The sequence below is a fragment of the Phallusia mammillata genome, chromosome 1 (assembly GCF_965637545.1).
Source record: "Phallusia mammillata chromosome 1, kaPhaMamm4.hap1.1, whole genome shotgun sequence".
Classification (NCBI taxonomy): Eukaryota; Metazoa; Chordata; class Ascidiacea; order Phlebobranchia; family Ascidiidae; genus Phallusia; species Phallusia mammillata.
This window is the reverse complement of record NC_137252.1, coordinates 15,397,801-15,424,058: the sequence shown is the minus strand read 5'-3', so window position 1 is coordinate 15,424,058 and position 26,258 is coordinate 15,397,801. Positions and strand designations below refer to the sequence as shown.

The window sequence follows — 26,258 nt, the reverse complement described above, 5'->3', positions numbered from 1 at the left end:
CTGTTCCTTTTCTTCAATGACTTGGAGTTCTTCTGATCCTTGTTTTTTTAATGTTACACATCAGACATTTAGTTACATACAACCTAAACAAGCATTACAATGTTAAAAATTAACAATATAATTAACAAAACAAGAAAGACATTGCAAAGCACAGTAGGTGGAAAAAGCAAAACACAAGGAGCAGACAAATAGGTATTGACCAAAACACCAATAAAACATCAATTAACTGCAATAAATTAAGACAGGACTGTTTCAAAAAATACCAATGAGGAGTGACTTAATCACACATTTTCCAAGGAACTAGTGGAAAAACTTCTTGGAATGTTTCTGGAAACTGTTTTGGACAATAAAATATCCAATACATTAGACCACCCAACCATTTTCCTTGTGTTGGGCAAGAGGCTTAATACTTATAATGGCAGTTGACACTATTTAAACATCGCTTATGAAATATCTTAAAGTCAACAAAACCTTTTCACACCGGCAAGTAAACCATGTTAGCTTACTCAATAAAGGCAGAGTACACACAAGGAGTTGCTTAAATATTAGTGAAGGATTTTACTGTGGTCTCCCTGATTTTAACTGTGAATATCTCGAACACTACAAGCATTTTTTAGGCTTTAGAAAATCACTTGTAAGGAAAGCACAAAAGAAACTTTTACAATATATTTGGGACCAAGACAAATCAAAATATTTTTCCATAGATCTCTGTACTTTTAAGCAAACAGCTATAATGCTTTATTTGATTTAGTGTCCAATACGATCATCCTTACATTTCTTTGGTGTCCAATAAAGTAGGATTTTGTCAAGCTTCGATTTTAAACTTTCAATGCAAGGTTTATGTTTTACATTTCCCTTTATACCAAATTACAAATGTATCACTGATTTGAGCATGTACATCAAATTGTATACAATTAAAATCATAAAATCTTGTTTGCACAAAGTTTTGGTTTAAGTCAGAGACTGTTTGTTGCAAAACAGGCCATCAAACAAATTAAACAGATTTAATTTAGCCAGCAGCACTGCATGAAAATACTGGAACTAAATATATTTTTACAGCTTTCATACATTTACACATGATTTTAAAAATCTTTTATACATTGGAAGTGGCAAAGTCAAAAAAATAACACACAGAAAATTTTTTTTATTTCTGCAAAAAATATGCTCCAAGAAGAATAGCTCCAACAGCAATCAAGGTACTTCCAGCCAAAATGTTAAAGTTCGGCATCTAGAGAAAAATTATCAATTATATATGTAAAACAGTAATTTTAGCATCTTTTTTTAAATAACAATTTTATTTAATGATTCAGCTAAATAGTAATTGCCATTAGTTACAAAAACATTTTAGCAAACTAAATGTTTCCTATCAGACCTACCCAAGAAGAATCGGGGCTTTGATTAGGTTCATCTGTCTTTGCGTCAGGGTTTTCCTTGTCTTTGCCCCAAAACATTCGCTTGTACATTTTTTGCTGGGCTTCCTTTTGTGTTTGCATTTTCTTTGTAAGTCTAGCCAGTTCAGCCTGAAAATTACTCATTTGAATAAAATAATTTTGGACAAACTGTAAAATACACCGTTTTTTGACCTCAAGCATTGCTGAAAACCAATGAGTGACTATTTTACATCAAAACACACTTGTTGAAATATCAGTCTAAACAAATTTACTTTTTATTTTGTAATGATCAATAGTAGTTGTAAAGTTTGTGAAGCCTATCCAATAAAAAAAAGCTTAAAAACACACTCAATTTGAGAAAACCTGTATTGTTTTTTCTTCTGGGCTAAGTTGATTGGCTTTCTTCAAAGTTTCAATAGCTTTTTTCATTTCACCAAGCTTGGCCAATATCTGAAAATGGGTATATCTTACATATATAGTCAAAGATCCACAAGTTATTGCAGTATAGAATTGGCAATAAGCCAGCAAACTGAGAATTACTTCAAGAAAAAATATATTTTCGAATTAAAGAATGGGTACCAGCATTTGCTGACATGTTTGTAAAAACGCACTTATATTACTAAAACTTCAATCGAGTATTACACTTAACCAAGCTGAAGCTGTATTATTTTGATTTGATCGCATTGTATCATCTAAAACAATATTAAAAATCTAAAAACATTCAGTAGTTAAACATACAAAGTAATAAAAATAGTCCAGTAGTTTACCTTTCCTTTTCGAAATACAGTTTTCAAATTATTTGGATCAAGCTTTTCAGCTTTTTGGCAAGACTGCAATGCTTCCTTCCACTTCTCAAGCATCATGTGTGAAGCAGACAGGTTGTTGTGGCATTTCACCATGTATGAGGTTATTTCTTTCTTAATTTCATCACTGTGGTCTTGGTTGGAAGCTGCAACAAAATCAACGCACCGCATTTACAAAAACTTGGCCAATGAACATTTTCTATACATTTTTATTTTTGTGCAATGTGTTGAAGTATTTATTTCAAACTTTGTATCATTTAGGCCAGGACTCTATTGAATAGTTTGGGGTCCGTGAATATATTCTGTAGTTTTGTTTATATTTTTAAAATGCTACGCTACCAATGCAAACTTAGGCTGACTCTATGAAGACCTATTTACCTAATTTTTCTCAACAGCAAGTTGGTGCAGACAAATTGATAAAAGAGTTGCCTCTACAACATGGGCAGTTTTGACTAAAACTATGCAAATGCAATGGTGATAACTAGGGCAATTATTTTTTGACCTAAAAAACGAAAAATTTTGACCTACAAATTGAAAATTTTGACAAATTTTGACCTTAAAAAACTTTTTTTTGACAAAATTTTGACCTATGAAGAATTCAAGTAGTTAAATTACGCATTATCGTTCAAAAAGTTAAAGTATGGCTAGGCTAATCTAACTAGAGCGAAAGAATGTGCAAAAGTCTAAGAGAAGGGCAAAAATCTTAACATAGACCTAACCTATTCTGAAAAGGGAATGAGCTAATTAAAAATCACTGCCAAAAAACTGCAGCTAAGACACAACGAAAATTATTCAATACATTTGTATAAACAAAAGATACATGAAGTATCTAAAGCAAAACCGAAGCAAGAGCTGCACCTAACCTGCAGCTGCCGTAAAATGACTTGGGACCAACCAAAATTTTGCACGTTTTGAGGTGTGTTGAGCATCACGCCATATCAACCTAATTGTTTCACTCACTTGATGGTTTATGATTTGCAATAATTGGGCCAATGGGCCAATTACAACAGTATAAAGTAGGCTACAAGGTGTAAAACGAATAGTTTGCTGGCAGTGCAACCTCTACAACACCACGACAATGCAGTTTGTAAACAATTTTAACTTTGTAAACAATTTTGACAATTTTTGACCTATTCTAAAAATTTTGACTTTTTTTGACAAGTCAAAAAATATTTGCCCTAGTGATAACAATACAATTTTGCCTTGTTTTGAAACCATGTACTAAAGTGCATGCACTAAATGCTTTTGTATGCATGAAGACCTGGGTACCTTGTTCTAGTATTCGTGCACATTTTCTGTAGGCATGCAAAGCTTCTGTAAAACTTTTTTCTGAGTACAGTTTATTTCCTTTACTTCTTCTGTCATCCACCCAAGCCAAACGCTTTTCAATTGGGGTTGAAACATTGTAGGGTCCATCTTGAATGTCTGCATTTTAGACAAGCTTTACAGTAACATATCATAGCATCTGCTTTTATTCACCAATTTTTGCATCTGAAATGCACTTAAAAACACATAAGTGTTTTTTCTAATGCTATGAGGCAACAGGTAAAACAAATCCACATGGAAAACATAGGCAATACCAAAATGGTATGCAAATAATCTGACAACAAAAACATGTGTAGACATGATTAAATCAATGTTTTTAACCACTATGCTGTGACACATTACTGTGGTATAAGTGAGATTTTCATGTGTGCTGTAAAAGTTCAGTTTCAAAGAGTACTTTTCCCATCTCATATTATATTTAAGGCTTGACAATAACATTCAGATTTGCATAACAACAGTAGAACTCCATTTTGATCTTATTTATTACTGAAATCAGTTTTAGTCCTCACATTCAAGTTGTTAATTAATTTTTTTAAACATGTATTTGCACCAGTGTTTCATACCGGAACGGAACGAAACCAAATAACGTTATTCGTTCTGAGCAAATTATTATTTTTTTCGTTATTTCGTTCTGGACCGATATTTTCATTTCATTCCGGTCTGACCGAAATAAAATTATAACGGTATTTTTCAGTATTTCGGTCTTAAAAAAGAACAATTCTTTGTGGTCTTTACAACTATTAAGCGAAAAAAGAAAGTTGCAACACACAAGAATTATTGTCGGTAGTTGTTACGTCACATAACATTTGTCAATAATGGTCAAACGGATGTTAATTGTAGGAGTCTCAATTTTTATTATATCTTAACGGTGCAAAATTTGCAGCAATTGTATCATGTCAAATGTCCAGAACGAAATACAGGAATAAAATATAACGGTATTTCATTCCGTTCCGGTATTTTGAATATTTTTTATTTCGGTATTTCGTTCCGGTATTTGAGCCAAAAATTATTTATTTCGTTCTGGTATAACGTTCCGTTCCGTTATGAAACACTGATTTGCACAATAAAATATGCGAGCATGTCGTATTAAAAAAGGTTAGAAAACACTACATTAAACCATGTTAAAAGAGTTTCACAAGAATTTAACATGATAAGAATCTTTGTAAAAATGCCTGCAATAAATGGTTTGCATAATTTAACATGTGTAGTATAGTAACCCAATTTTGGTTGTACTTACCAATTAGTTTTACAGTAAATGTCAAATCTGTGTCTGGGGGAATGATAGGTAATTTTCCTTTTTCTCCATAGCAGTACTTTGAATTCGCAACAATTGTGCATGTCTCCTCTTTTTCCATTAAATTTACAGCAAGGTCAAGTGCCTGAAAATGCACATATTCAAAGTATGACGTTGCTGTTTAATGTAAGACGTCTGCAAATGCACAAGTCTAGACCATAAACTACATAGTAAGCATTAATTTTTGAATCAGTAAATAAATGTTGAAGCCAGAGCGCTCAGAGATAGAATGAAACAGACTGCAAGATACTGGGGTTTTCTATTCATTTTTTTTCTTTGAAATATCCAAACGGTGGATAATCATTGGCACAACCATAAAGGGTGCAACTGTTTGCAAACAAACAGCCAGTAGTATTAACTTTTTAAGTGCAAGTTTACCATTTGGATATATATTCTGCTTTGAATATATAAAACTTACATCCATAACATCTCGTTCAGCAAGAACAAAGGTTAGTTCCTGATTTTCCTCTGCAACTGTTTCATCAGCAAATTTACTTTCAACAGTAATTGTAACTTCTTGACCCCGCAGAGGCCGAGAATCAGAGCCTAGGCCAGGGCATACAACTTTCTTTTTAAGAAGTCCATTACCTGAAAAGATATCCAAATGCTGGTATAACTTTTCTGATTGTTAACCAGCAGGCATAAAAATATACAAGGAACGATCATGTTTTATTTTACACTAAATCCCAAACATTTAGCTGTTGACTAAAATTGTATGTATTGAAAGCAATGAGTGATATCTTAACTACCAAACTTTTGATACAGTAAGACTGTTTTTCGTTTTATTTATTATTGTTCACAGTCAGAGGACCACTATGCCCAGCCATGTTAACTTCATCCAACCTTGGTTAATCCAGACCTGTTTGGACCCCAAAAATTGTCCACATTAACCGATGTCAACTAGTTACAGCCTTACTATATTACAAATCCATTGTACTTTAAGTTTTATGATAGTTCGGCAAAGGTCTGGATTAACCAAAACCGATATGACCAAGGCTAACTGTATACCATAAGCTGAAATCCATAGTTGAAAATAACTCTGCTTTTAAGCTCTCTTACCAAGCACATCAAGCCATTCATCAACTGGACTAGGTGTTTTACTTCCATCCTCATCAGGTTTGGTAAGATTCTCAACATCAATGTTATATTCTTTTTGAACATTGTCATTATGTTGATTTGTATTGGTTGGCGATGGCTGTTCAACCTCTTTCTGTTGAGTTACACTACAATCTGCAGTTGTACTGTCAGATGATTCTATATGCTGATCATGCTTTAACTTGTCAGTTTGCTGGCCTTGGGCCTCACTGTCAACATTTTCATCAAACCCATTTGTAGAAGAGTAATTGTTTTTAACCAACTCTACATTGGGCATTTCAGAAGCAGGTTCTTCATTTAAGCATTGTTTTGAAGTTTCTGTAACAGCTGCATGGTTTACGTTTTCTTCCTTGTCTGCACAAGACAAGTTTATAGGTGTAAAGTTGTCAAAACTGTTAGAAGCAAGGATTTCATTGTCCTCATCACTAGAATGGCATCGGTCAACTTGAACGTAACCTTCTCCATTGAAGATAGCTTTGCTGCTTGCAGAAGTTTCAAAGCTTACACTTGTAGATGGTCCAATCACCTTTAAAAAAGTTTACTCACATAACCCTTTTCAGTAGAAATCAAAATGTTTTTCAAGGTTAAACCAGCTACACAACATCGGTTTTGCCATGGTTGGCCGATGAGCTAAGCCCAAGCTAAAAGATTTATAGTTGCTGCAATTCGTTGTCACAAACAACAATCCATAGTAGATTAGTGCATAACACATTGCTCATAATTTGTGATTCACTGCATGTTTGTGTTCATTTGAGTTTTTTCATTGCATATACAGAAAAAATAAACTAAGTCCAATTGTTTGTTGTATGATTAATTCTACAGACAGAAGTTTTACTAAACTTGGAGTTTTCTGAATTATGAGCTTACAAGACAAACAAGGTAACAGCTGGGGCTGTCAATTCAAAAACAGCAATCTGCTTAGGTAAACTGATTTAAATTTAGAGGTTAGCACAGCAGAGTGACTGGTGGTCAAATCCACTGTAAACTCTTAAAACATGCACCTTACTTGTTGGTCTTGACAGGAGTCACCACCAGCCATCAAGCTATTTGATGCTGAATCAATAACATCAGTAACAAAATCATGAGCAACTTTTTCAATCGCACTATCATCATCATCCATGCTGCTGTCTTCAATCCTTTGTCCGTTCAACAATAGCTGAACCTGATTGTTATCCATATTGGAAGTACAATAAAATTTGCATAATACGACCTACTTTAACTGCATGATTGCTGAAAAAAAGAGTCAAGGTATAGGTACTCAGAATGTAAACAAGGAAGTATGCTTATACCATATTGTTGCACTTGCTTACAAACAACCTGCTTTAATAAATGTAGCATGACAGTATTGCTAATTTCAAAAGCTTGCAATAAATGTGCCACTGCAGAATTTTCATTGTTTTACAGTTAAGAGCATAAAGTTACAACTATTGTTGACATTTCGCCTCAACATTTGATAAAAAATCACATTTTCTTTTCTTTTTTTCATCAATGCCAACACCACAGTACCAAATCCATATCCATTTCTATTGACATGTCTCAGTGACCAACACATTCTCTGCCATTACTAAGACCTGAAGTTAGGTTTATTCACTACTTTGTGTCATGTAGCTGTAGTCCTTCTTTGGTATGGCATAATTCGACTTTCTTTGGATTTTTTCTTTTTCTCCTTTCTTGCTTCTAATTTGTTCAGTGTTCCTTTTTCTTTACGTTGCTCATATTGCATTTGCATTAGCATTTTTTTCTTGTCCGATTTTTTAAGGAAAAATGGCTTCTTTATTCCTTGTTCCACCTGCAAACGATTTTAATGATCAAAAGGGAAAACAGTACGAAGCCATTTTGATCAACTTTCTACGAGCAGTATTATAAGCTTGAAGTAAATTTGGTAACTTAATTTTTCAACGAGCAAAGCAACTACATTTTTTACTATATAACTTTAAAAACATACCTATCACAAAGACTTAAATGTGCAAACTGTTGGGGAGTGATACAATATGTATATGGTGACTTGTTTAATAAAAGTTAACCAGAGTGACAAATTAAACAAAAGTACTTTATTTCTTGCATTTTTTACCTTGGTTCTTTCTTCCTTCTTCCATTGCCTTAAAGCTTCTCTCTTAGCCATTCTGTCCTTCTTAGCTGAGTTTTGTTGCTCCATTCTAGTTATCAGATACTTTAGTTTACCCTGATCATCAGATGCTTTTGACTTGTTTTTCACAAGTTGTTGTTTTAATGACTTCATTTCTCGTTCACGTATGTTTTCAAGAAAACTGTATCGCTTGTCAAAAAGCTCTTCATCATATTCGGTGCCACATAGGTTGTCAAATCTTGGATCTCGATTAGTTCTTTGTTCCCTTGGAACATGAATTATCTAAACGATAAACAAATGAAAAAATTGCATCATAAAATCGAAATAAAACTGATAAAAAAAACTGATATAGATTAATTTCATTACATAAAAAATGTAAGCAACAAATGTTGATATTTTGCAAAGGCTACAACAGCGAACACTCTGTTTGCAAGATTTAATTTGGACTAATTTTACCTCTCTTATTTTGGGCACACGAGCTTTTGATGACAATTCCTGAGGCCGATTTTTGTTTTCTCGTTTAAAGTCTGCTTGCTTAAACTTTTTCTTTGTATTTTTTTCAGTTTTCAGCACTTGTTCATTGAACTGCTTGGTTCCAATCCTGTCCCTCATTTGTATCAACTCTTGCAAGCTCATTTGCTTTGTCCTTGTTCCAGCAACTTTGTCCGAAATTAATGGCCTTCTTGGTGGTTTTTCTTCAGTGGTTTCATCAGAACTATCTGTCTCAACATCAGACTCCAGTTCATTCGATGATTCATCTTCTGACAAAATTTCAGAGGATGCATCATTTTCAGACTCTGAAGCAGATTCCATTCCTAAAGTTTTTACCTATTCAATTTAAATCTAACCTGAAAAAATCACATTTTATTACCAGCGGTTTTGGTATTAACAGTATGTGTATAAACCAGTTGTAAAATTGGCCACAAAAATCAGAACATGAAAAATGCATGTGATTGTACAATGCTTGGAATACTATGCCAAAAATGTTAAATGCAACTTTTAAATGAAATACACTGTAGAATTTTTAAACAAAATTGGAAAGAAAAAACATGATGAGGCTGTAAAGAAGTTTAATTTACAAAAAGTTTGGCAATTTTTAAAGTTGCAAATATTTAAAATGCATCTTCTGCCTCAATGTCTCCAGCATATTCACACATTTCATCAAAACTGACACGTAGTGCAACATCTCGATCCTCAAGAAGCTGAAGATAAGCTTTGCAGGAAGACTTATCCTTTTCTAAAATCTTGGCAAGTTTTCCATCATATTCAAGTCTTCCTTTTGTGACAATAATCACATATGCATCAGAACTTGATCTGGAAAAGACAAACAAAAAACTCTTATTTATTTGTAGTGAATTGTAAAACCCTAAGTTTGAAGTACAATTTGGCAATATCTCTTTGTGGTAGTTTTGATGAAATTACTGTTTTAAAACAATTCTGCCCGGGCATTACACTTAGTACTGTGAATCTGAATCTGGTAGCTCATTTATTACACATACATTAATGTACAAGGCCTACCTTGGCACAACGGTTTCCAACATATCTTCTGTAATGCCATCAAGCAAAGCACCGCTATCAGTGCGACATGTGCATTTGCCATAAGCATCAAGGACATCTTCCACAACAAGTTTCTCTCTGTAGTATCGCCCTTTTTTAAATCTTTCATTGACCATCCTCACCCTCAAATGTGGACGCAGCCAAGTCCTTGTTCTTGACTTTTTCGTCTTTTGTTTTTTCTCACTGGAGTGTTTATTTTGGGAATTGTCAGACTGTCTTTCATAATCATAGCCTCGTTTTTTCGATTTACTGTGTTCAGTTTTGTGCGATCTGCTTGGTGATGTTGTTTCTTCATCATGTTCACGTTTTCTCTTTTTATGTTTGTGGTGTTCTTCAGTGTGACGTTCCTTTCTCTCGCCATTGCTCTTGATCCCCTTATCCGGTGATTTTTCTTGATCTTTTTCAACATATGCTGAACTGAGTCTACTCAGATCTTTTCCATAGTTTTTGTACTCTTTGGTGTCTACGACTTTCAAGGCAAATTGTCCAATGGAAGCAGTTTTACCATCTAATGCAAGTTTCACCAGGCACTGTGCATTGTCTGGGTCTAGTCCAGTAATCACACCATATTTGCGATTGTGTGAACCAGATTGAACCAACACATATGCCCCCTTTTTCAGTTCAAGTTTTTCTTCATTTTGATTCCCCTGCGTATTATTTCCTTTGGTTTTGATAGAACTAGCCCCCAAACCCAGTCCCTTGGGGCGAACATTGGCCTCCAATACCTTGGTGTTCTGTTTAAAAGTTCGACCAATGCCAACCTTTGGATTCCAACCCATTCCCCTGATCATTGCCATGCCAAAGGCCTCAATAGGAACTTCCCCATAATCAGCCAAGGATGCCTAAAACACACAAGTTAATCACAATCGTATATTGCCACATAATTATATTTTTATATCTTGCCAATAAAGTGATGTAACAAAGTTTAATGTAGATGTTTCGCTGAAAAATAAGTATGAATCATGTTTTATGTCTGATTTTTTTGAAATAAAAATCAATAATTTTACTATGTATTTATCATTGACTAATTTGGAAAAAGAAAGCCTTTCTCTAAAAAAATAGATGATTTTTAGTTTAGATGCACATCAACAATGAGCTATCAGAAGGTTGAGTTTCCTATCTTGATACTCAAGAATAAAGCATACATTGACACAATATTCATTCAGTACATATTTGAGGCACCCTTTATCTTTTTTTCATAACAATGTTAAAATATGGTATCTTATCATGCTTAGTCATGTTTTTTTGTTAAAAACTAAGGTTGAGAAGTGTTGCAAATAAATGGGTTCATTGTAGGGATACCTTACACATACTTTCTTGAAAACAGAGTGGGAACCCCCCTCATCCCCTCGGAAGGAAACACATAATGACGGAGTAAAACCCAAAACCAACAGGGATAAGAAGTAATAGAAAATAGATAATGTCACTGCATGACCATATGAATGTATATGTAGATATTCAACCATTGTAGCTTCTTCTGTACTCACAACCGTATGCAAACAATCTTGTTATGTTTGGTGTTTTTAAATCTTTACACTCACCTCATCAGCCCTAAGAGCAACATTGAGGCGATCGTCAGTCTCAAACCCCTCAGGGACTTTATTTTTTAGTAGAAGTGGAACAGCCATACTGTCAAACTGCAAATACAATCATTTAAAGACTACAGACCAAATGACTTTCAAGATAACAATATCGGACATGAACAAAAAACACACATTTTTTGTTTCTTAAACTTATACCTGCTCATTTTCACTGACTGCAGCTTTATCAAGAAATTGTTGGGATTCCTGCAGCAATTCCTTGGCTGCTTTAGACTCAAGGTTATCTGTCTGTTCAGCAGCAGACGTTGCATCTTTTGTATCAACATTTTTCCACCTTAAAATAGATATAAAATGGCTTTCATTACAAACATTTAATGATCAAACCCAATTGTACAGAAAATAACCAAACCAAAGTTGGAACAAGGTGACACAAAATAATAACATTGACAGACTGCAAGAAGTTACATATTAGTGATGGGACGAGTACCCGGTACCCGGTACTCGGTATCGATGGTATCGAACGATTTCAGTGGTATCGATACTCGTACTCGGTATCGAAATATTTTGTCTCAGTTTTCGATACCAACGTGCGAGTACCGAAGGCCGATTTACACCATAAGAATACGGGCAACTTTTGGCCAATATTTGCTTCGGACAGCACAAAATTGGAAAAAAGTCCCGCCAGTTTACGTACGTCTTTTTCGCTATCACGTGGTGATTACATTTTTCGGCATGTGTGTGCGCACGCCTTTACCCCGAGCATGGCAGATAAATTAGCTAGTGATATACAACTAAGTACAACACTACACTTAAGTACTCGGTAATCGTACTCGGTACTCGGTATCGAAGGTATATACATGTGGTACTCGTACTCGGTACTCGCTTCAAAATCTGGTATCGTACCATCACTATTACATATCATCCAAATCCTGCAGACCTCAAGCATGTACATATACGTAAAAAGCAGTCACAATCCAAAAGAGGCAAGCAAAAAAGCTGTATATATATATTTACCATCCAATTTATATACATACACAAATAAAGATTAATGATATGCAAACCTGTTCCGTTGAATTAGGGGGATGATAAGTTCCTTTTTTTCTTTTTTCTTTCCAGTGCTGGCATCGAGTTCACCAATAAAATCTTTGTTTTCCTGTTGATTGTCTTTGTCTTTTACCAGCTTTGTTTCATCAACTTTAGACTGAATTTTCTTTTTAAAACCAAATGAAACTTGCACCTTATCTCCGTCCATGTTGAATGATTTTTTTCAAAAGCAATTAAGATTCACCTCTTGAGTTTCTATATTCAGCCAATTGTTCAGGATATACTTTGGAAAGCTGAGTAATAAGTTCTTGACGAAATTTGCTGTATATATCAATTTTCCCTTTTACCTCCTCATTTTTCATCAAAGCCTTTTCAATACAATCTTTTGTGTACAGTTGAGGATTTTTGCCAGAGTCTATGTACTCAAAAACTTCAAAAGGAACATGAACATCAGACAGGGGCAACTTGCAATTTTCGATTTGATTCAGCCCAGTGATAATGGAGTTAATTTTCTGATTTAAAACCTCTTGTCCTTGTGGTTGAAAGTCACTCACAATGATCCCCAGTTGTCGAACGTTTTCAACAAACTGCTCTAAATTATCCTCAAGGGCTTCAAACTTCTCAGACATATTTAAGATGCATATTTTACAAATATGTTCTAATTACAAACCTGTAAAAAAGGAGCAAACTGTAATTGGGCAAAAAGCAATTGCTATTTAATGAATAATTTGCAATTAAAAACTGTACATCAACCAACATAAAGTACGTAATATTAAAGATAAATTGAGGTGAGGTTAGATATACAGTTTCTAATTTTTTTAAGTTTGACCGCTTTTTGTCACAAACTTTCCAAGTCATTTACCTGTACAGATCCAAAAGATTTGTATCTATATGTAACTTTCCTTTATCAGCACCTGACTTACTTAAATTTACAGTACATTTTCTCTTCGATTGATTTGAATGCAAAGCAACATTTTGTGAACTTCGTTTGCCTAAAAGCGGTGTTTTTAAGTTTTTACTGCATTTACAAATGATTAAATGGTTTTTACAAACAACACTGGCATCAACATTTGATTTAGAAACAGTTTTGGGTTTGGAATAAAAGTTGCCTTTTCCTTTCCCAAGATTTGTTTTAGATTGTTTTCTTTGTATGCTTTCTTCCATATCAAACAAGTAAGACTTAATCAATGGTACCGCCCATCCTTCACCAACATCACCAGCAGAGCTTTCCCATTCTCTTTGATGAAATCGAACAGAATGAGGACATTGAGAAAATGAACCGCACAACTGGCTACCAAATTTGATATCTTCTGTTTCTATGTCTGGGGAGTTGCTCACAACAATAATTTCTAATGCTTCTAGGCTACGAAAGTATGGCAAAATATCCAGGGTAATTTTAGGATTGCCATCCAACCTTAGTACTTCAAGTTTCTGTAATCCGATTGACTTCCTCCGCTGTGATTGAGTCAACAATTTTATACCATTGGTAGAAATGCAGTTGTTGCAGAGGTAAAGTTTTTTTAAACCAGTTAGTGATCCTAAATAACTTAAAGCATCATGATCATTTCCAACTCTACAATTAGAGAAGTCTACAAACTCTAGGCTTTCATAGGCAGTTAAATAGTCAATGTGCAAAGACAGAAACAACCATCTTCCAGAAAGATTTAAACTTTGCAGCATAGCATCACCATATGTGTCTGTAAATACATGTAGAATTTTCAACCAGTTTCCTGCCGAGTCTGGTTGAAAGTAACCAAAGATACAACACTCATCAAACAATTCCTTTGCAACAAGTTCTGGAAAACCCTCCAGTGAGTCAACCAAGTGAAAATTTTTGACCACATAATCCATGCAGCACTTTCTTAAAGAAACTAGTGAGGTGGGATCAAAAGCCTCCTTGTACTTGAGACTTTTGGAGAGAAACCTGTTTGATTTTGCTTCACTACCTCCCACTGGCTGGGATTTATAATAAACTTGCCCAGTTACTGAGCTAACAAGGGGACTAATGACTTCAGAATGTGAATGTGGATTTTTAAAGTTCTGATAATAGATTTTGCTTGAAAAACCTTCCATCTTCTTACTTTATATACGTAGGCAAACAACTTACATGGTTGTAGTTTATAAGTTGCATAAAAACTGGAAATTTATAGTGAGCAAAAATACAACTTAAGGTTTATTTATGTACACCAGTAAAAAAGAAAATGTCATGCATAAAAACGTAGTCAGTTTTGAGTATTTTTTAGGTGGTAACAACAATTTTCCCTATTCTTAGATTATATATTATTCCACCATCATCATTTCGCCGAAATGGTAAGTGCGAAAATTGTTAATAAGCGTTACGCACCACTGCGTACAGTTTGGTATTATTCCATAATTAGAATATATTATTCGTCATTCCTTACTGCAGTTTAAACACATGAAAATCTTACAATATTAACTTGGGTTAATAAACATTGAGGGTGAATGCAATAAAACACAGAAGCTTTCGGAAAATTGGAAAGGCCTGGCTTACAGAAAGATATATTGAGTTCGGCGTGCTCTTAAAGTTTAAACCCTGAACCTGAAACGGGTGACACTAAAACGCTGAATGGGCGGGACGGGCGGAATGGAGGGCGGGACGTCGCGGGAGATGGCGGGACGTCGTGAAAACCGCTAAATATCGGGTTAAATTGCTGACGGTTGGAGCTATTAAGGTTGGGATAAGGTTTTATAATAGTAAATCATTAAAAAAAATTCCGCCGAACACTACATTCCGCGCCCGAAACGTCCCGCCATCTCCCGCGACGTCCCGCCATAGCATTTTTGCCTAATGTCAGGAAATAGTTGAATAAGTTTTAGGCAGGGACATTTTTTGATTCATATACTATTATAAAACCTCAACCTAACCCTAATAGCACTAACCGTCAGCAATTTACCCGATATTGAGCGGTTTCCGCGACGTCCCGCCCATCCCGCCCATTCAGCGTTTTAGTGTCACCCCCTGAAACACACACTTCTGTCATTCTGTACCTGGACATTTTATGCGCTTTGCGTAGAGTTTTTACCCCGCTTTTTGTTGACAAAAGACATAAAATGTGAGCTCCAAGTCTAGTCTTTAACTTTCATTGACCACAGTGCCATTAACCCTCGTGTTTGTGTTTTCGCAATGCACAAAAAATATCGGGTAACACTAATTTACGGAATGATGAATGGTCGGAATGGTCGGAATGGTCGGAACGCTCACTAATTTACGGAATGGTCGGAATTGTCGGAATGGAATGAATAGGGCCAAAACTAATTTGATGAATGGTCGTCGGAACGGAATGAACTGTCGGAATAGAATGAACTGTCGGAATGAAATGAACGAAGCTGTATGAACAGAATGAACTGTCGGAATTAAATGAACGAAGCTGTATGAACAGTATGAACTGTCGGAATGAAACGAACGAAGCTGTATGAACAAAATGAACTGTCGGGATGAAATGAACGAAGCTGTATGAACAAAATGAACTGTCGGAATGAAATGAATGACGCTGTATGAACAAAATGAACTGTCGGATTGAGATGAACGAAGCTGTATGAACAGAATGAACTGTCGGAATGAAATGAACGAAGCTGTATGGACAGAATGAACTGTCGGAATGAAACGAACGAAGCTGTATGAACAGAATGAACTGTCGTAATGAAACGAACGAAGCTGTATGAACAGAATGAACTGTCGGAATGAAACGAACGAAGCTGTATGGACAGAATGAACTGTCGTAATGAAACGAACGAAGCTGTATGAACAGAATGAACTGTCGGAATGAAACGAACGAAGCTGTATGAACAGAATGAACTGTCGGAATGAAACGAATGAAGCTGTATGAACAGAATGAACTGTCGGCTGTATGAACAGAATGAACTGTCGGATTGAGATGAACGAAGCTGTATGGACAGAATGAACTGTCGGAATGAAACGAACGAAGCTGTATGAACAGAATGAACTGTCGGAAAGAACAGAATGAAGCTGTATGAACAGAATGAACTGTCGGAATGAAACGAACGAAGCTGTATGAACAGAATGAACTGTCGCAATGAACAGAATGAAGCTGTATGAACAGAATGAACTGTCGGAATGAAATGAACAAAGCTGTAAATAAACAACAGGGGTTGTGACCACAAATTTTATCGGATGAGACTTGACACGGTTGACACTACATTGACACTGCATTAGTGACGTCACAAAAAGTGACGTCATAATTTACGTCCGCCACCTTGCATTTTTGTAAAGCTCGGCGCCTATGCCCCCGGTGATATTTTCAAGGGGGCTAGTTGCGTTAACCTTTTTTGCAATCCAAAAACTCCTGTTACGGAATAAATTTAGAATATTCGAAAGTCACACGGACAACGAAACCCTGATGCTTGGTAATTAACTTTCAGTGTAGGCTTCTGTTTCGTTTACTATATTAGGCTTATCTTACTACTCTCACTGTGTTTGAAACAATAAGCACATACATCAGGGCTCGCCAACCTCTACCACCCTAAGAGCCGTTCGGATCAATTTCAGACAGTAAAAAAAATAGGAGCCACAAAGACCTTTTCAAATTTAAACTAAAATGCCAGTTATGTCTCACGACATTCGAATTTTTGTTTTTATTTAGTTCGTAAAGCAAATGAAACTTCCCACGTAGCACTGAATGCTGTGTTTTCTTAACACACGGATTTTTATTTGTGTATTTAACGCGTATTGGTGTAGATGCGGTTGTAGCTAACTACTAGAAACTTTCTCCGTTGGTTATAAATATATATATACACAAAGAAAGTTTTTTGTGTAAAATAGGCTATTAGAAGTTTAGTGAAGCTATTAGAAGTTTAGCATTGTAAAACTAATTTTATTGTCCTAAAGCAGTGATTCTCAACCTTTTTGCCTTCGCGGACCCTTTTCGGTGCTGTGATCTAATTTCGGACCCCTTATAAGTTTTAGGTATTTTTGTCCTTTTTTATTGACAAGCAACCAAAACATGGTGCATAAAGTTACTACCACATTCGGTCCAGGAGCAAAATTTAAATCCCCTTTTCTGGGTTGCGACATATGGAATCAACAAGAAAGAGCCATTACAGTGTAATGTGACGTTGTTTTCTACTAACAATTTACGTATGTTGCATCACAATGGGGTTTAGATGTCATAATGCACTGTGGTTTATCGCCTACGAAGAATGTTTTCAAACAAGTTTCATGCTATTCTTAAAACGCCATAGCGTTTTTTTCAAATCGCGATTTCATTCCGACAGTTCATTCTGTTCATACAGCTTCGTTCATTTCATTCCGATAGTTCATTCTGTTCATACAGCTTCGTTCATTTCATTCCGACAGTTCATTCTGTTCACACAGCTTCGTTCATTTCATTCCGACAGTTCATTTTGTTCATACAGCGTCATTCATTTCATTCCGACAGTTCATTCTGTTCATACAGCTTCGTTCATTTCATTCCGACAGTTCATTTTGTTCATACAGCTTCGTTCATTTCATTCCGACAGTTCATTCTGTTCATACAGCTTCGTTCATTTCGTTCCGACAGTTCATTTTGTTCATACAGCGTCATTCATTCTATTCCGACAGTTCATTCCGTTCCGACCATTCATCAAATTAGTTTTGGCCCTATTCATTCCATTCCGACAATTCCGACCATTCCGTAAATTAGTGAGCGTTCCGACCATTCCGACCATTGATCATTTATCAACCAACTGTGACGTTCACGGTTGAAAGACTCTCCGCTAAAATGCTAATTTACCTTTAAACCAGGGGTGTCCAACTCGAAAACACCGCCGTGCCAATTTTGGTTTTAAAATATGCTCGCGTGCCAACGTTTGGTACTTTTTCTAAACCATGTCTTAAACGTCTTAACGGTGTGGGCCCAATCCGAAAATTTTGCCAATATGTAAAACCGTTTTAATGAATTAGAACAGGGGTCACCAAACTTTTTCCACTGCGGGCCGGATAAGTTTTAAAATGATTCGCGCGGGCCGCTTACTTTACATGCCCTAGCGCCGTCTTTCCAAACTTAGCATGCGCGGCGATTTTTTAGGTGAGCCAAGAAATGGTCTTTCTACAACCCCATTTAAAATCTGGTGATGCGACTGTTAAATTGTAGTCGTCTCTTACGATCAACGCTTGTATATTGCAGCACAAGTAACAAAAAAGGCAATTGTTTGGGCACAATCGACACTTGTAGTTTCGTCTGTGACGTAACAAACTGGCTTTAGATCAATCCTGGGCGTTGTAATCTTATAACTAGGGCAAATATTTTTTGACTTGTCAAAAAAAGTCAAAATTTTCTCAAAATTTTTAGAATAGGTCAAAAATTGTCAAAATTGTTTACAAACTGCATTGTCGTGGTGTTGTAGAGGTTGCACTGTCAGTGAAATTTTCATTTTACACTTTGTAGCCTACTTTATACTGTTGTAATTGGCCCATTGCCCCAATTATTGCGAATCATAAACCATCAAGTGAGTGAAACAATTAGGTTGATATGGCGTGATGCTCAACACGCCTCAAAACGTGCAAAATTTTGGTAGGTCCCAAGTCATCCCTAGGGGGGCGTGAAGGGTTCGCAAGGGGGGCGCAGCACAATCTGGCAGCAAAGTTTTCACTTGCAAACAATTGTAAATGAATGCATTGGAATTATGTCGGCGCTGATTTCGAACATATTGTTTAAAGTATAAACGCTTCAATACTCTGACATGGATGTCCAGTTGTATTAACCAAACTTTTCCCACTGCGGGCCGCCGCATAGTTTACATGCCCTTGTGCCGTCTTCTCAAACTTAGCCCATGAGGCGATTTTTATATGGGCGCCAAGATATGATCTTTTTGAAACCCCATTTAAAATCTGTTAAATTGTATAGTTAGTCTCATCTTACAAGGAATGCTTGTATATTACGTCATAAGTGACACAATAAGGCAATTGTTTGCGCACAATTAACACTTTTTGTTTTGTCTGTGACGTAATAAACTGGGTTTGGATCAATCCTGGGCGTTGCAATCCTTTGAGAGTCGGTAATATTAATTTTACATGTCGTAACAGTAAACTTTCGTAAGGAGTAGATTAAGTTTTGACAGTAACAAAGCTATCAATACGATTTGGCAAACCAAAAATTGGGCCGCGAGCCGGATGAAATGACCTCGCGGGCCGTAGTTTGGTGACCCCTGTACTATATAGTCGGCTGTACATTCTTTATTTGTTCGCAATTTCGCATTAGAGATTGCCCTGACTTTGAGTGAATCAACAATTTCTGGGCAACATATGCGTAGTTTAAAAGAATACTGGCAACGTGTCTCTGTGTTCGCAAAAGCCTACTTTTTCGCAACTTATCAGTGTTGAAGTGGCTTTTTCCAACGTTCGGAACTAACTTGACAGTAGCTTAAAGCGTACCTACCATGTATGTTGTTACCGAAAAACAAGACAAGCATCATTAGTGCTAAAGTTTTTTAGGGGGGGGGGGCGTGAGAATAAATAATTAGTGTAAAGTGGGGCGCGACCGAAAAAGTTTAAGAACCCCTGCTCTAGTTAGATTAGCCTAGCCATATTTAAACTTTTTGAACGATAATGCGTAATTTAAGTACTTGAATTCTTCATAGGTCAAAATTGTGTCAAAAAAAAATAATTGCCCTAATTATAACACTAGGTAATATTATTCTACATGTGGCGACAGGAAAACTTTCGTGAGGAGTAGATTTATTTTTGAATGTTACAAAGTTATCAATACGATTTGGCAAAACAAAAAATGTGGTCGCGGGCCGTAGTTTGGTGACCCCTGAATTAGAAAAAAGATGTCGTCCAATGCGAGTAAACTTGTTTATGATACTCCGGAAACCTTTCATTCCGTTTATGCGACACAAGATAGGCTACAAATAGTTTGCAACGGGGCTCAAAAAACGAATAATTTAAGTAGTGGGTTTGTGTAACCTTGATACTGATATCTTTACTAAATTTAGAATAAAGGCCAAGAAGAACCAAAAGAAAAAATTAATTGCCTGACAAATCCTGCTGTTTACCACCTGAATGTGCAAAAGCTTGCGTGCCATTTTAAAATGCTCTGCGCGCCAGGTGTTGGACACCCTGCTTTAAACAAACTGCTTAAGTGCTTATGTAAAAAGGCGCCGCAGTTCAGTTGTGCAAAATGCTCTTAATCAGTTAAAAGGAAAAACAAAAAACCTTGTAGGCCTACAGTAAAATTACCTTTATATAGTCAAATTTGCTTTTTACAAATAAAACTTTGACCAAGATCGAACCCACAAACAGCTAAAAATGACCCAAAATAATTTTAAAACTCTAAAACCCAGTTTACCGTTGAAGCACAGATTACTTACTATGGTAAATAGTACTATTGCTCAAGTTCGTTACATATTTGGCTAATCAAATCGATCTTGTCGGCATTCGACACTTTTGCAACACTACACCCGTACATTTGAAATCCTGAATCACTTGATAAAATATATCGAACGAGCATGAAAATGACAATAATCATGAAAAGTTCTGCTTATACAGTGTACACATATAATACAAACTTAGTCACAGGATGTTGGTATGAACAAAATGTCACTTGATTACGGTTAGAGATACAAAATGCCAAAATCATTTTTGCTAAAATTGCATGATTTAAAGACGCAATATATGAAAAGTAGTGCAATTAGAGTAACACACACGGGTAAAATCTAAATAAACGATACTAACAATTAGGATTGGTAGATAATAACAATATATAGACTACAACTTGAAACAGGTCTATATGAAAGACAAGTTGGTTTCAGTAAAAAATCGAAAAATACGTTGGTATTAAGGACTGTTGGTATTAACATATTTATATGACTGAAGGTAGTTAACATGAGGTTTGGACCAAGACACATATGAATCCAAAGTTATTAAAGTAAAAATTTGGCTGCAAAACTGCCGTATTTCAAAAATTGCGCTGAATTAAATAGAAACGTTGATGTAAACGACAAACATGCTTAGAAGTAAGCGTTTCGCTTTTCAGCCACAGTTTTTATGTAGTTTTGGTGGCTTGCAAACAATTTGAAGGAAGCCTCAATGCGTTTCCACTTTGCACCTTTTGCTTCGTATCCGGGCTGTGAAAAAGATAATTTTATAAGCTTGTGTGCATCAATGATCTTACTTAAATATTTTTAATACCTCCTTGGATTTATACTCAAACTACATGATACAAATGCAGCTTGTCCACGAAAAATGTTAGACAATTAGTGGTTGTTATTTCTACTCGGTTTTAGGTATCATCTATGTTTGCGAACACAGAGGGTTTACACTTACAGACACGGAAAGATTTCCAATCACTTCTCCGGAGTCGTCATGGAAATTGATGGCGACCGTTTCAATCCAGCTGTTATCAGTGTTACGATGATCATCACAGTACCCACGGAAAATCTGAAAGTAAAGAGGTTGAAACTTACGAAACTTAAAAGATGAAGACTTTATGTTAACATGTAGTTTATCTAATGATGTGGCCACTGGCGCCCACTTACGGGGAGGCGGGGAGGCGCCGCCTCCCCGCGTATTTGCATTCCCAACCACGTCACAAGCAAGATTTGCAAATTAAATATATTTTGTTCTTTTACTGCCCTCTCTACAATATATTATTTACCCGAATATATTATTTACCCCATAGTGTTACGTCATAGACGCAAGGTAAGTCAATGATCAGACGTTGATGTTCCAAAGTTTATTCTTTAAAATCAAGCCAACAGAATCATGAGTAAGCAGCCGACAATAAAAAGCTTTTTCCGTCAAACTTCCGAGGTAAATGTTACAGTGGCGCCCGTATGCAGTGACAGAGTGGTAGTAGCCGCGCAAGAAATCGTAGTTGAGACAGAGCCAGCAACTTCACAGCATGGTCGCAAATTCCAACAGTCGTGGATTGAAGAGTTCCATTGGATTGATTAAGATTCAGTCAATGACAGTTTGACGTGCAAGGTCTGTAAATGGGCCTATGAAAACAACCGAGTTGGACCAGCTTCACGAAATTTTTTGGAAGGCCAAGGTATTGTTTGGGTTAAGGGATTTAACAATTGGAAAAAAGGAAAGCCTGGTCTGCTAAAACATCACGAAAGCAAGCACCACAAGGACCTTGCCTCGGTTCAAGCCGGCGATGCAGGTGATGAGGCACTGATGGATCGAAGGAAAAAAAGTATTGCCAGTAACAGAAAAGCTCTGCATGCTATTTTTGAAAGCGTGATTTTTTTGACACGTCAAGGCCTAGCATTACGTGGTCATACAGATGTCAATTCCAACATGATGCAACTAATTAGATTTTTAGAAAAACAACAACACAGAGTTGAAGGATTGGTTGCAAGGCGATAAAAAATACAGATGGCTGAGTCATCGCATACAAAATGAAATAATACAAATTTGTGCATTTGCTGTTACCAAAAAAATTGTTTCTGAAGTGAACGATGCTAAGTTTTTCAGTATTATAAGCGACGAGACGACGGACATTTCATGCAAGGAACAAGTTTCTGTGTGCATACGCTTCGTGACTGAGCAACTTGAAATAAAAGAAAGTTTGCTCGGGCTGTATTCAACAGCATCAACCAGCGCTGAAAGTCTAGTTGCAGTAATTATTGGTGCTCTGAATGAACATCATATTGACATAAATAATTGCCGTGGACAGTCATATGATGGTGCAGCAAACATGCGAGGGAACATAAGTGGCGTGCAGGCACGAATTCGGCGAATAAACCCGTTAGCCACATTTATTTACTGTGCCGGTCACCAGTTGAATCTTGTTGTACAAGAAGCTCTGAATTTGCACACAGAAGCAATTACTGCGATATCTGTTCTTAGCAGTGTGGTTAAGTTTATTAAGTCTTCTCCTAAAAGATTGGCAATGTTTTCCAATTTCAACGTTGGCAATGAAAATGAGTGTTTGTCAAAGAGTCTTCGTCCATTGTGCCCCACCAGGTGGGTTCTTCGCTTGCCTGCTCTGGAATCATTTTTGCAGATTTATGAAAAAATTCTAGATTGGCTTGAAAGTTTGCAATCCGAAACTTCGATAGATGTGGTTACACGTTCAAATGCGCGCTCTCATCTTGGTTCCCTGGAAAAGTTTTCGACTTACTTTATGCTGCGTCTAATGGAAAGATTTTTGATTCCCGTTCATCCAGTTCACACTAAAATGCAACTTAGAAATACAACTGTGGCCGAAGTTCAGGAAATGATTGGAGACTGGTAAACACGTTTTCAGAGGAGAGTGCTTCCGACAAAAATGCGGAAGCCTTTGTACAATCTGTAGTGGATTCAGCGAGTCAACTTAAAATATCTGAACCAGTTGTTGCATCAATTTGACTCCCCTTCATTATTACAAAAATATTTACACAGAAATGTATCGCTTGGCAAACTGTGCACTTGTTAACCAATTTTCTAGAGAAAATTTGGCAAAAGTTCGGTTGATGAAGGACACACTTCTTTGCAAACAAGTTGACCAGGCACAGTTAATTGAAAACTTTCCCGACGTCAACTGCAATCGCCTTTCCTTGGAAGTCCAGTATTTCCAAAATTACCTTCAGCATCTCCACATTTCGAAACCAACAATTGGAAACATTATTGAAATATTTCGCAAAGAACCGACCCTTAAATACGCCCATCCAAACATGACAACTCTTCTTCGTTTGTATATGTGTTTGCCATCCACTTCTTGCGAGGCAGAAAGATCTTTTAGCACTCTACGTCGAATTAAAACGTACTTGCGTTCCACCATGTCACAGGAACGTCTCAACAGCACCTGCATTTTAAGCACCCACAAGGAAATTGTTGACTCTCTTGATGTGGATCAACTTGTCACTGAGTTTGCTGCTCAGAATCCAATTAGACAAAACACATTTTGTCAATGAGCAATAAAGCATTTCTGTTCTTTCCTTGTAAATAAAATCAACATTTCACAATTTACTAGTTTCTATATGAAAAAAGCAGTGTGTAAATAAACTACACGCACGCGGCACGACGTAAGATATAAACTAATTGCAACATAATACAAAGCATTCAGCAAGCAGGCAGTTGACGTCACCCAATAGAATACTAATTGTCTTAAGGACTGTTGCGTCACATGACGATTGTTACGTTTAACTGATAAAACTAAATTTACGCCGCTTGGTTAAAACGACGTAACAGTAAGTTTAACCTTCCAGTTCCAGAAGTCATGTCGTGTGCGTTACCAGCGTTTAGCATTAACTTGTGAGTAGTAGTTTTGCAGGTTAAAAATACTTGCCAAAGTACTTTTAAATTGCGTTACCACCACGTGCGGAAATTATTACGTCATCAGTTAATGTTGACCGAGTCGTGTATGGGCGTTTACGTGTAAAAAGCTGGGAGCCGGCGTTTTTTGTACTATGTTAGGTTAGAAAGTTTTGCTTCAGCCTCCCCGCATATTTTTTCAAGTGGGCGCCTATGGATGTGGCCCACCAGGCAACCCATTCAAATAGGTGTCTGTAAATACCACTTGACCGCTGTGGACAATCTATCGTTATTCGCCTCCCAACAGAAATAGTCCTAACCATAAAAGCATTTTCACAGAATTATCTTTTTAAAATTTAAACAACAACTGTTGCGGCAGTATTTACAGGTTGTGTGTACTGGTTGGCCCCCATTTAAAACCATCGTTTTGCGCAAAATAAAAACAAAAAACGTAAAATGGTTTAGTCTCTCATGTTTGGTATTGTTGGGTATCTCACTGCCTCAATGGCAAAGTTCTCAAATCCACATACCTCCGATCCGCTGGTTTTAAAAAAGTTTGCAATTTTTCGTTTCAACTCATTTTGATCCTCCTCGTTCATATTCGGGTTTCCGCATACCACTTCTTCTTGGAACTCGCGCAAAAGCGTCGCAGTTACTTTTTCTCCTGGGTCTACCATGCCCTGATTTTAAACAAAATCAAATCTGTGTAACTGAGTTAAGTTGGTGCTGAAAATCGTGTAATATTCCAAATAGGCGTCTTAGTATTGATATATACTGGATAAGACACTGACTGTTGATGTCTTCGATTTCAAACCTCTTAACTTTTACTAGATGCGTAGAGTAGGTTCACCGGCTTACCCCAGGAATCGCCCATTCGCCGGTATCTTCACGTTTAATGGCGATAAACTCAAGAACTTTTTTTCCATCGATTGTCAAATCGGTTCCATCATCGGCTTTCTCCCAGCGCGTCACAATAGGGTCAGCAGCGTGGTTTGGTCCATATCTACCCAACAGACCCCGTCCTCTCAAACCGGTTCGACCTTTCGGGTTTCTGCAACAATATTAAGCAGAGTTGTAAACGGGCATTACATTGGAGCTCGAACCTGGCCCGAATTGTTTTTGAGAAGCCCGTTTAGGCCCGAAAGTTTAATTGACAGGAAGACCAAGACAACAAACTCAACATAGACAATTGGTCTTGAACAAGGCGTTTCAGGGCTGTTTGACATTAAGTTAAGTCAAGTAACTGGCTACTTAGCTAGATAAATTTATGCAAAAAAAATACTGACACATGTGGCCTACAGGCCCGTTTTTTCAAAGAAACCTAAGCCCGAACCCGGACCGACTTAGAACTTTGATATTAAGACAAATTGTGGAAAAGGAAGCGATGTCTGCTCGAAACTTTAAACAATCCGACTCAATAACCATAACAAAACAAATAATTCCTATACTAACCGAGGCATTCCACCAATGACACTGTATGTCCTAATATAACTGCTTCGGTCCACTTTATAGTTATCGTCGTACTCGTTGAAGCGTAATCGTTTTTCGACGCGAGTGCCCTCAATTGACGGATCGGCCCACGCAGGTCTTCCCTTTACCGACGGTGCCGTGTAAAATACAGGCTTGTAAGTCGCCATAGGAACCTATGTAAAAAATTTAAGATAAGTATAACAAGTCCGCATGATAAAATATAGTGCAAAGACCTAATGTCTGATCCACAAATAGTTACAAAATAAGTTTTGTGTGGCAAACCGAGGAGTTTTTAGCAAACTCTACACATTTGAAATCACACACAAGATTAAAATGTCATATTTGTTTGATGGCTACACTAGCCAATGCGGCCGATTTCTCGTCACCAGCTGCACTGATGAGACCTTATAGGTCGAAACAGTGTGCACTGTCTGCTGTTTGAAATCGAT

At 36.6% G+C, this 26,258-nt stretch overlaps 6 protein-coding genes across 6 annotated transcripts; all 6 read right to left on the bottom strand.

Moving 5' to 3' along the window:
- Positions 1-83: 83 nt before the first annotated feature.
- On the bottom strand, positions 84-7,149 carry LOC145214988 (peptidyl-prolyl cis-trans isomerase FKBP8-like). The gene is made up of 9 exons (XM_080083642.1): positions 6,916-7,149; positions 5,874-6,435; positions 5,233-5,402; positions 4,758-4,899; positions 3,464-3,619; positions 2,159-2,340; positions 1,755-1,841; positions 1,377-1,520; positions 84-1,228 (listed from the first exon to the last, which is right to left on the bottom strand). The coding sequence occupies exons 1-9, from the start codon at positions 7,084-7,086 to the stop codon at positions 1,145-1,147; spliced, it is 1,698 nt and encodes a 565-aa protein (XP_079939768.1). The 5' UTR covers positions 7,087-7,149; the 3' UTR covers positions 84-1,144.
- On the bottom strand, positions 7,141-8,838 carry LOC145215035 (ribosomal RNA processing protein 36 homolog). Its single transcript, XM_080083688.1, has 3 exons — positions 8,452-8,838; positions 7,981-8,277; positions 7,141-7,698 (listed from the first exon to the last, which is right to left on the bottom strand). Exons 1-3 carry the CDS (start codon positions 8,806-8,808, stop codon positions 7,510-7,512), a joined length of 843 nt encoding a protein of 280 aa, XP_079939814.1. The 5' UTR covers positions 8,809-8,838; the 3' UTR covers positions 7,141-7,509.
- Positions 8,839-8,843: 5 nt separating this feature from the next.
- On the bottom strand, positions 8,844-12,345 carry LOC145214996 (G-patch domain and KOW motifs-containing protein-like). The gene is made up of 5 exons (XM_080083654.1): positions 12,155-12,345; positions 11,292-11,427; positions 11,094-11,189; positions 9,514-10,394; positions 8,844-9,309 (listed from the first exon to the last, which is right to left on the bottom strand). Exons 1-5 carry the CDS (start codon positions 12,343-12,345, stop codon positions 9,108-9,110), a joined length of 1,506 nt encoding a protein of 501 aa, XP_079939780.1. The 3' UTR covers positions 8,844-9,107.
- Positions 12,248-12,766, bottom strand: LOC145215046 (mediator of RNA polymerase II transcription subunit 10-like). The gene has a single exon (XM_080083693.1). The coding sequence runs from the start codon at positions 12,764-12,766 to the stop codon at positions 12,371-12,373; it is 396 nt and encodes a 131-aa protein (XP_079939819.1). The 3' UTR covers positions 12,248-12,370.
- Positions 12,767-12,807: 41 nt separating this feature from the next.
- Positions 12,808-14,693, bottom strand: LOC145215006 (leucine-rich repeat-containing protein 42-like). Its single transcript, XM_080083663.1, has one exon. It carries the CDS (start codon positions 14,208-14,210, stop codon positions 12,996-12,998), a length of 1,215 nt encoding a protein of 404 aa, XP_079939789.1. The 5' UTR covers positions 14,211-14,693; the 3' UTR covers positions 12,808-12,995.
- A 5,872-nt stretch (positions 14,694-20,565) lies between these two features.
- LOC145205253 (ADP-ribose pyrophosphatase-like) lies at positions 20,566-25,977 on the bottom strand. The gene is made up of 5 exons (XM_080077931.1): positions 25,792-25,977; positions 25,198-25,390; positions 24,870-25,019; positions 21,424-21,537; positions 20,566-21,224 (listed from the first exon to the last, which is right to left on the bottom strand). Exons 1-5 carry the CDS (start codon positions 25,974-25,976, stop codon positions 21,108-21,110), a joined length of 759 nt encoding a protein of 252 aa, XP_079934057.1. The 5' UTR covers position 25,977; the 3' UTR covers positions 20,566-21,107.
- Between the last annotated feature and the right edge of the window lie 281 nt (positions 25,978-26,258).

What these genes read in the sequence shown, in the direction of transcription:
- LOC145205253 (XM_080077931.1), bottom strand. Translation starts at nt 25,976, where the DNA reads ATGGCGACTTACAAGCCTGTATTTTACACGGCACCGTCGGTAAAGGGA. An exon ending in GTCATTGGTGGAATGCCTCG is followed by an intron (nt 25,391 to 25,791) that starts GTTAGTATAGGA and finishes ATATTGTTGCAG; the next exon opens with AAACCCGAAAGGTCGAACCG. An exon ending in TTGGAAATCTTTCCGTGTCT is followed by an intron (nt 21,225 to 21,423) that starts GTAAGTGTAAAC and finishes TCTTTTTCACAG; the next exon opens with CCCGGATACGAAGCAAAAGG.
- LOC145215046 (XM_080083693.1), bottom strand. Translation starts at nt 12,766, where the DNA reads ATGTCTGAGAAGTTTGAAGCCCTTGAGGATAATTTAGAGCAGTTTGTT.
- LOC145215006 (XM_080083663.1), bottom strand. Translation starts at nt 14,210, where the DNA reads ATGGAAGGTTTTTCAAGCAAAATCTATTATCAGAACTTTAAAAATCCA.
- LOC145215035 (XM_080083688.1), bottom strand. Translation starts at nt 8,808, where the DNA reads ATGGAATCTGCTTCAGAGTCTGAAAATGATGCATCCTCTGAAATTTTG. An exon ending in GTGTGCCCAAAATAAGAGAG is followed by an intron (nt 8,278 to 8,451) that starts GTAAAATTAGTC and finishes TTTATCGTTTAG; the next exon opens with ATAATTCATGTTCCAAGGGA. An exon ending in AGAAGGAAGAAAGAACCAAG is followed by an intron (nt 7,699 to 7,980) that starts GTAAAAAATGCA and finishes AATCGTTTGCAG; the next exon opens with GTGGAACAAGGAATAAAGAA.
- LOC145214996 (XM_080083654.1), bottom strand. Translation starts at nt 12,345, where the DNA reads ATGGACGGAGATAAGGTGCAAGTTTCATTTGGTTTTAAAAAGAAAATT. An exon ending in CCCCTAATTCAACGGAACAG is followed by an intron (nt 11,428 to 12,154) that starts GTTTGCATATCA and finishes ATCTATTTTAAG; the next exon opens with GTGGAAAAATGTTGATACAA. An exon ending in TTGGAAACCGTTGTGCCAAG is followed by an intron (nt 9,310 to 9,513) that starts GTAGGCCTTGTA and finishes TGTCTTTTCCAG; the next exon opens with ATCAAGTTCTGATGCATATG.
- LOC145214988 (XM_080083642.1), bottom strand. Translation starts at nt 7,086, where the DNA reads ATGGATAACAATCAGGTTCAGCTATTGTTGAACGGACAAAGGATTGAA. An exon ending in TGAATGGCTTGATGTGCTTG is followed by an intron (nt 5,403 to 5,873) that starts GTAAGAGAGCTT and finishes ATATCTTTTCAG; the next exon opens with GTAATGGACTTCTTAAAAAG. An exon ending in CAGAAGAAAAAACAATACAG is followed by an intron (nt 1,521 to 1,754) that starts GTTTTCTCAAAT and finishes AGTAATTTTCAG; the next exon opens with GCTGAACTGGCTAGACTTAC.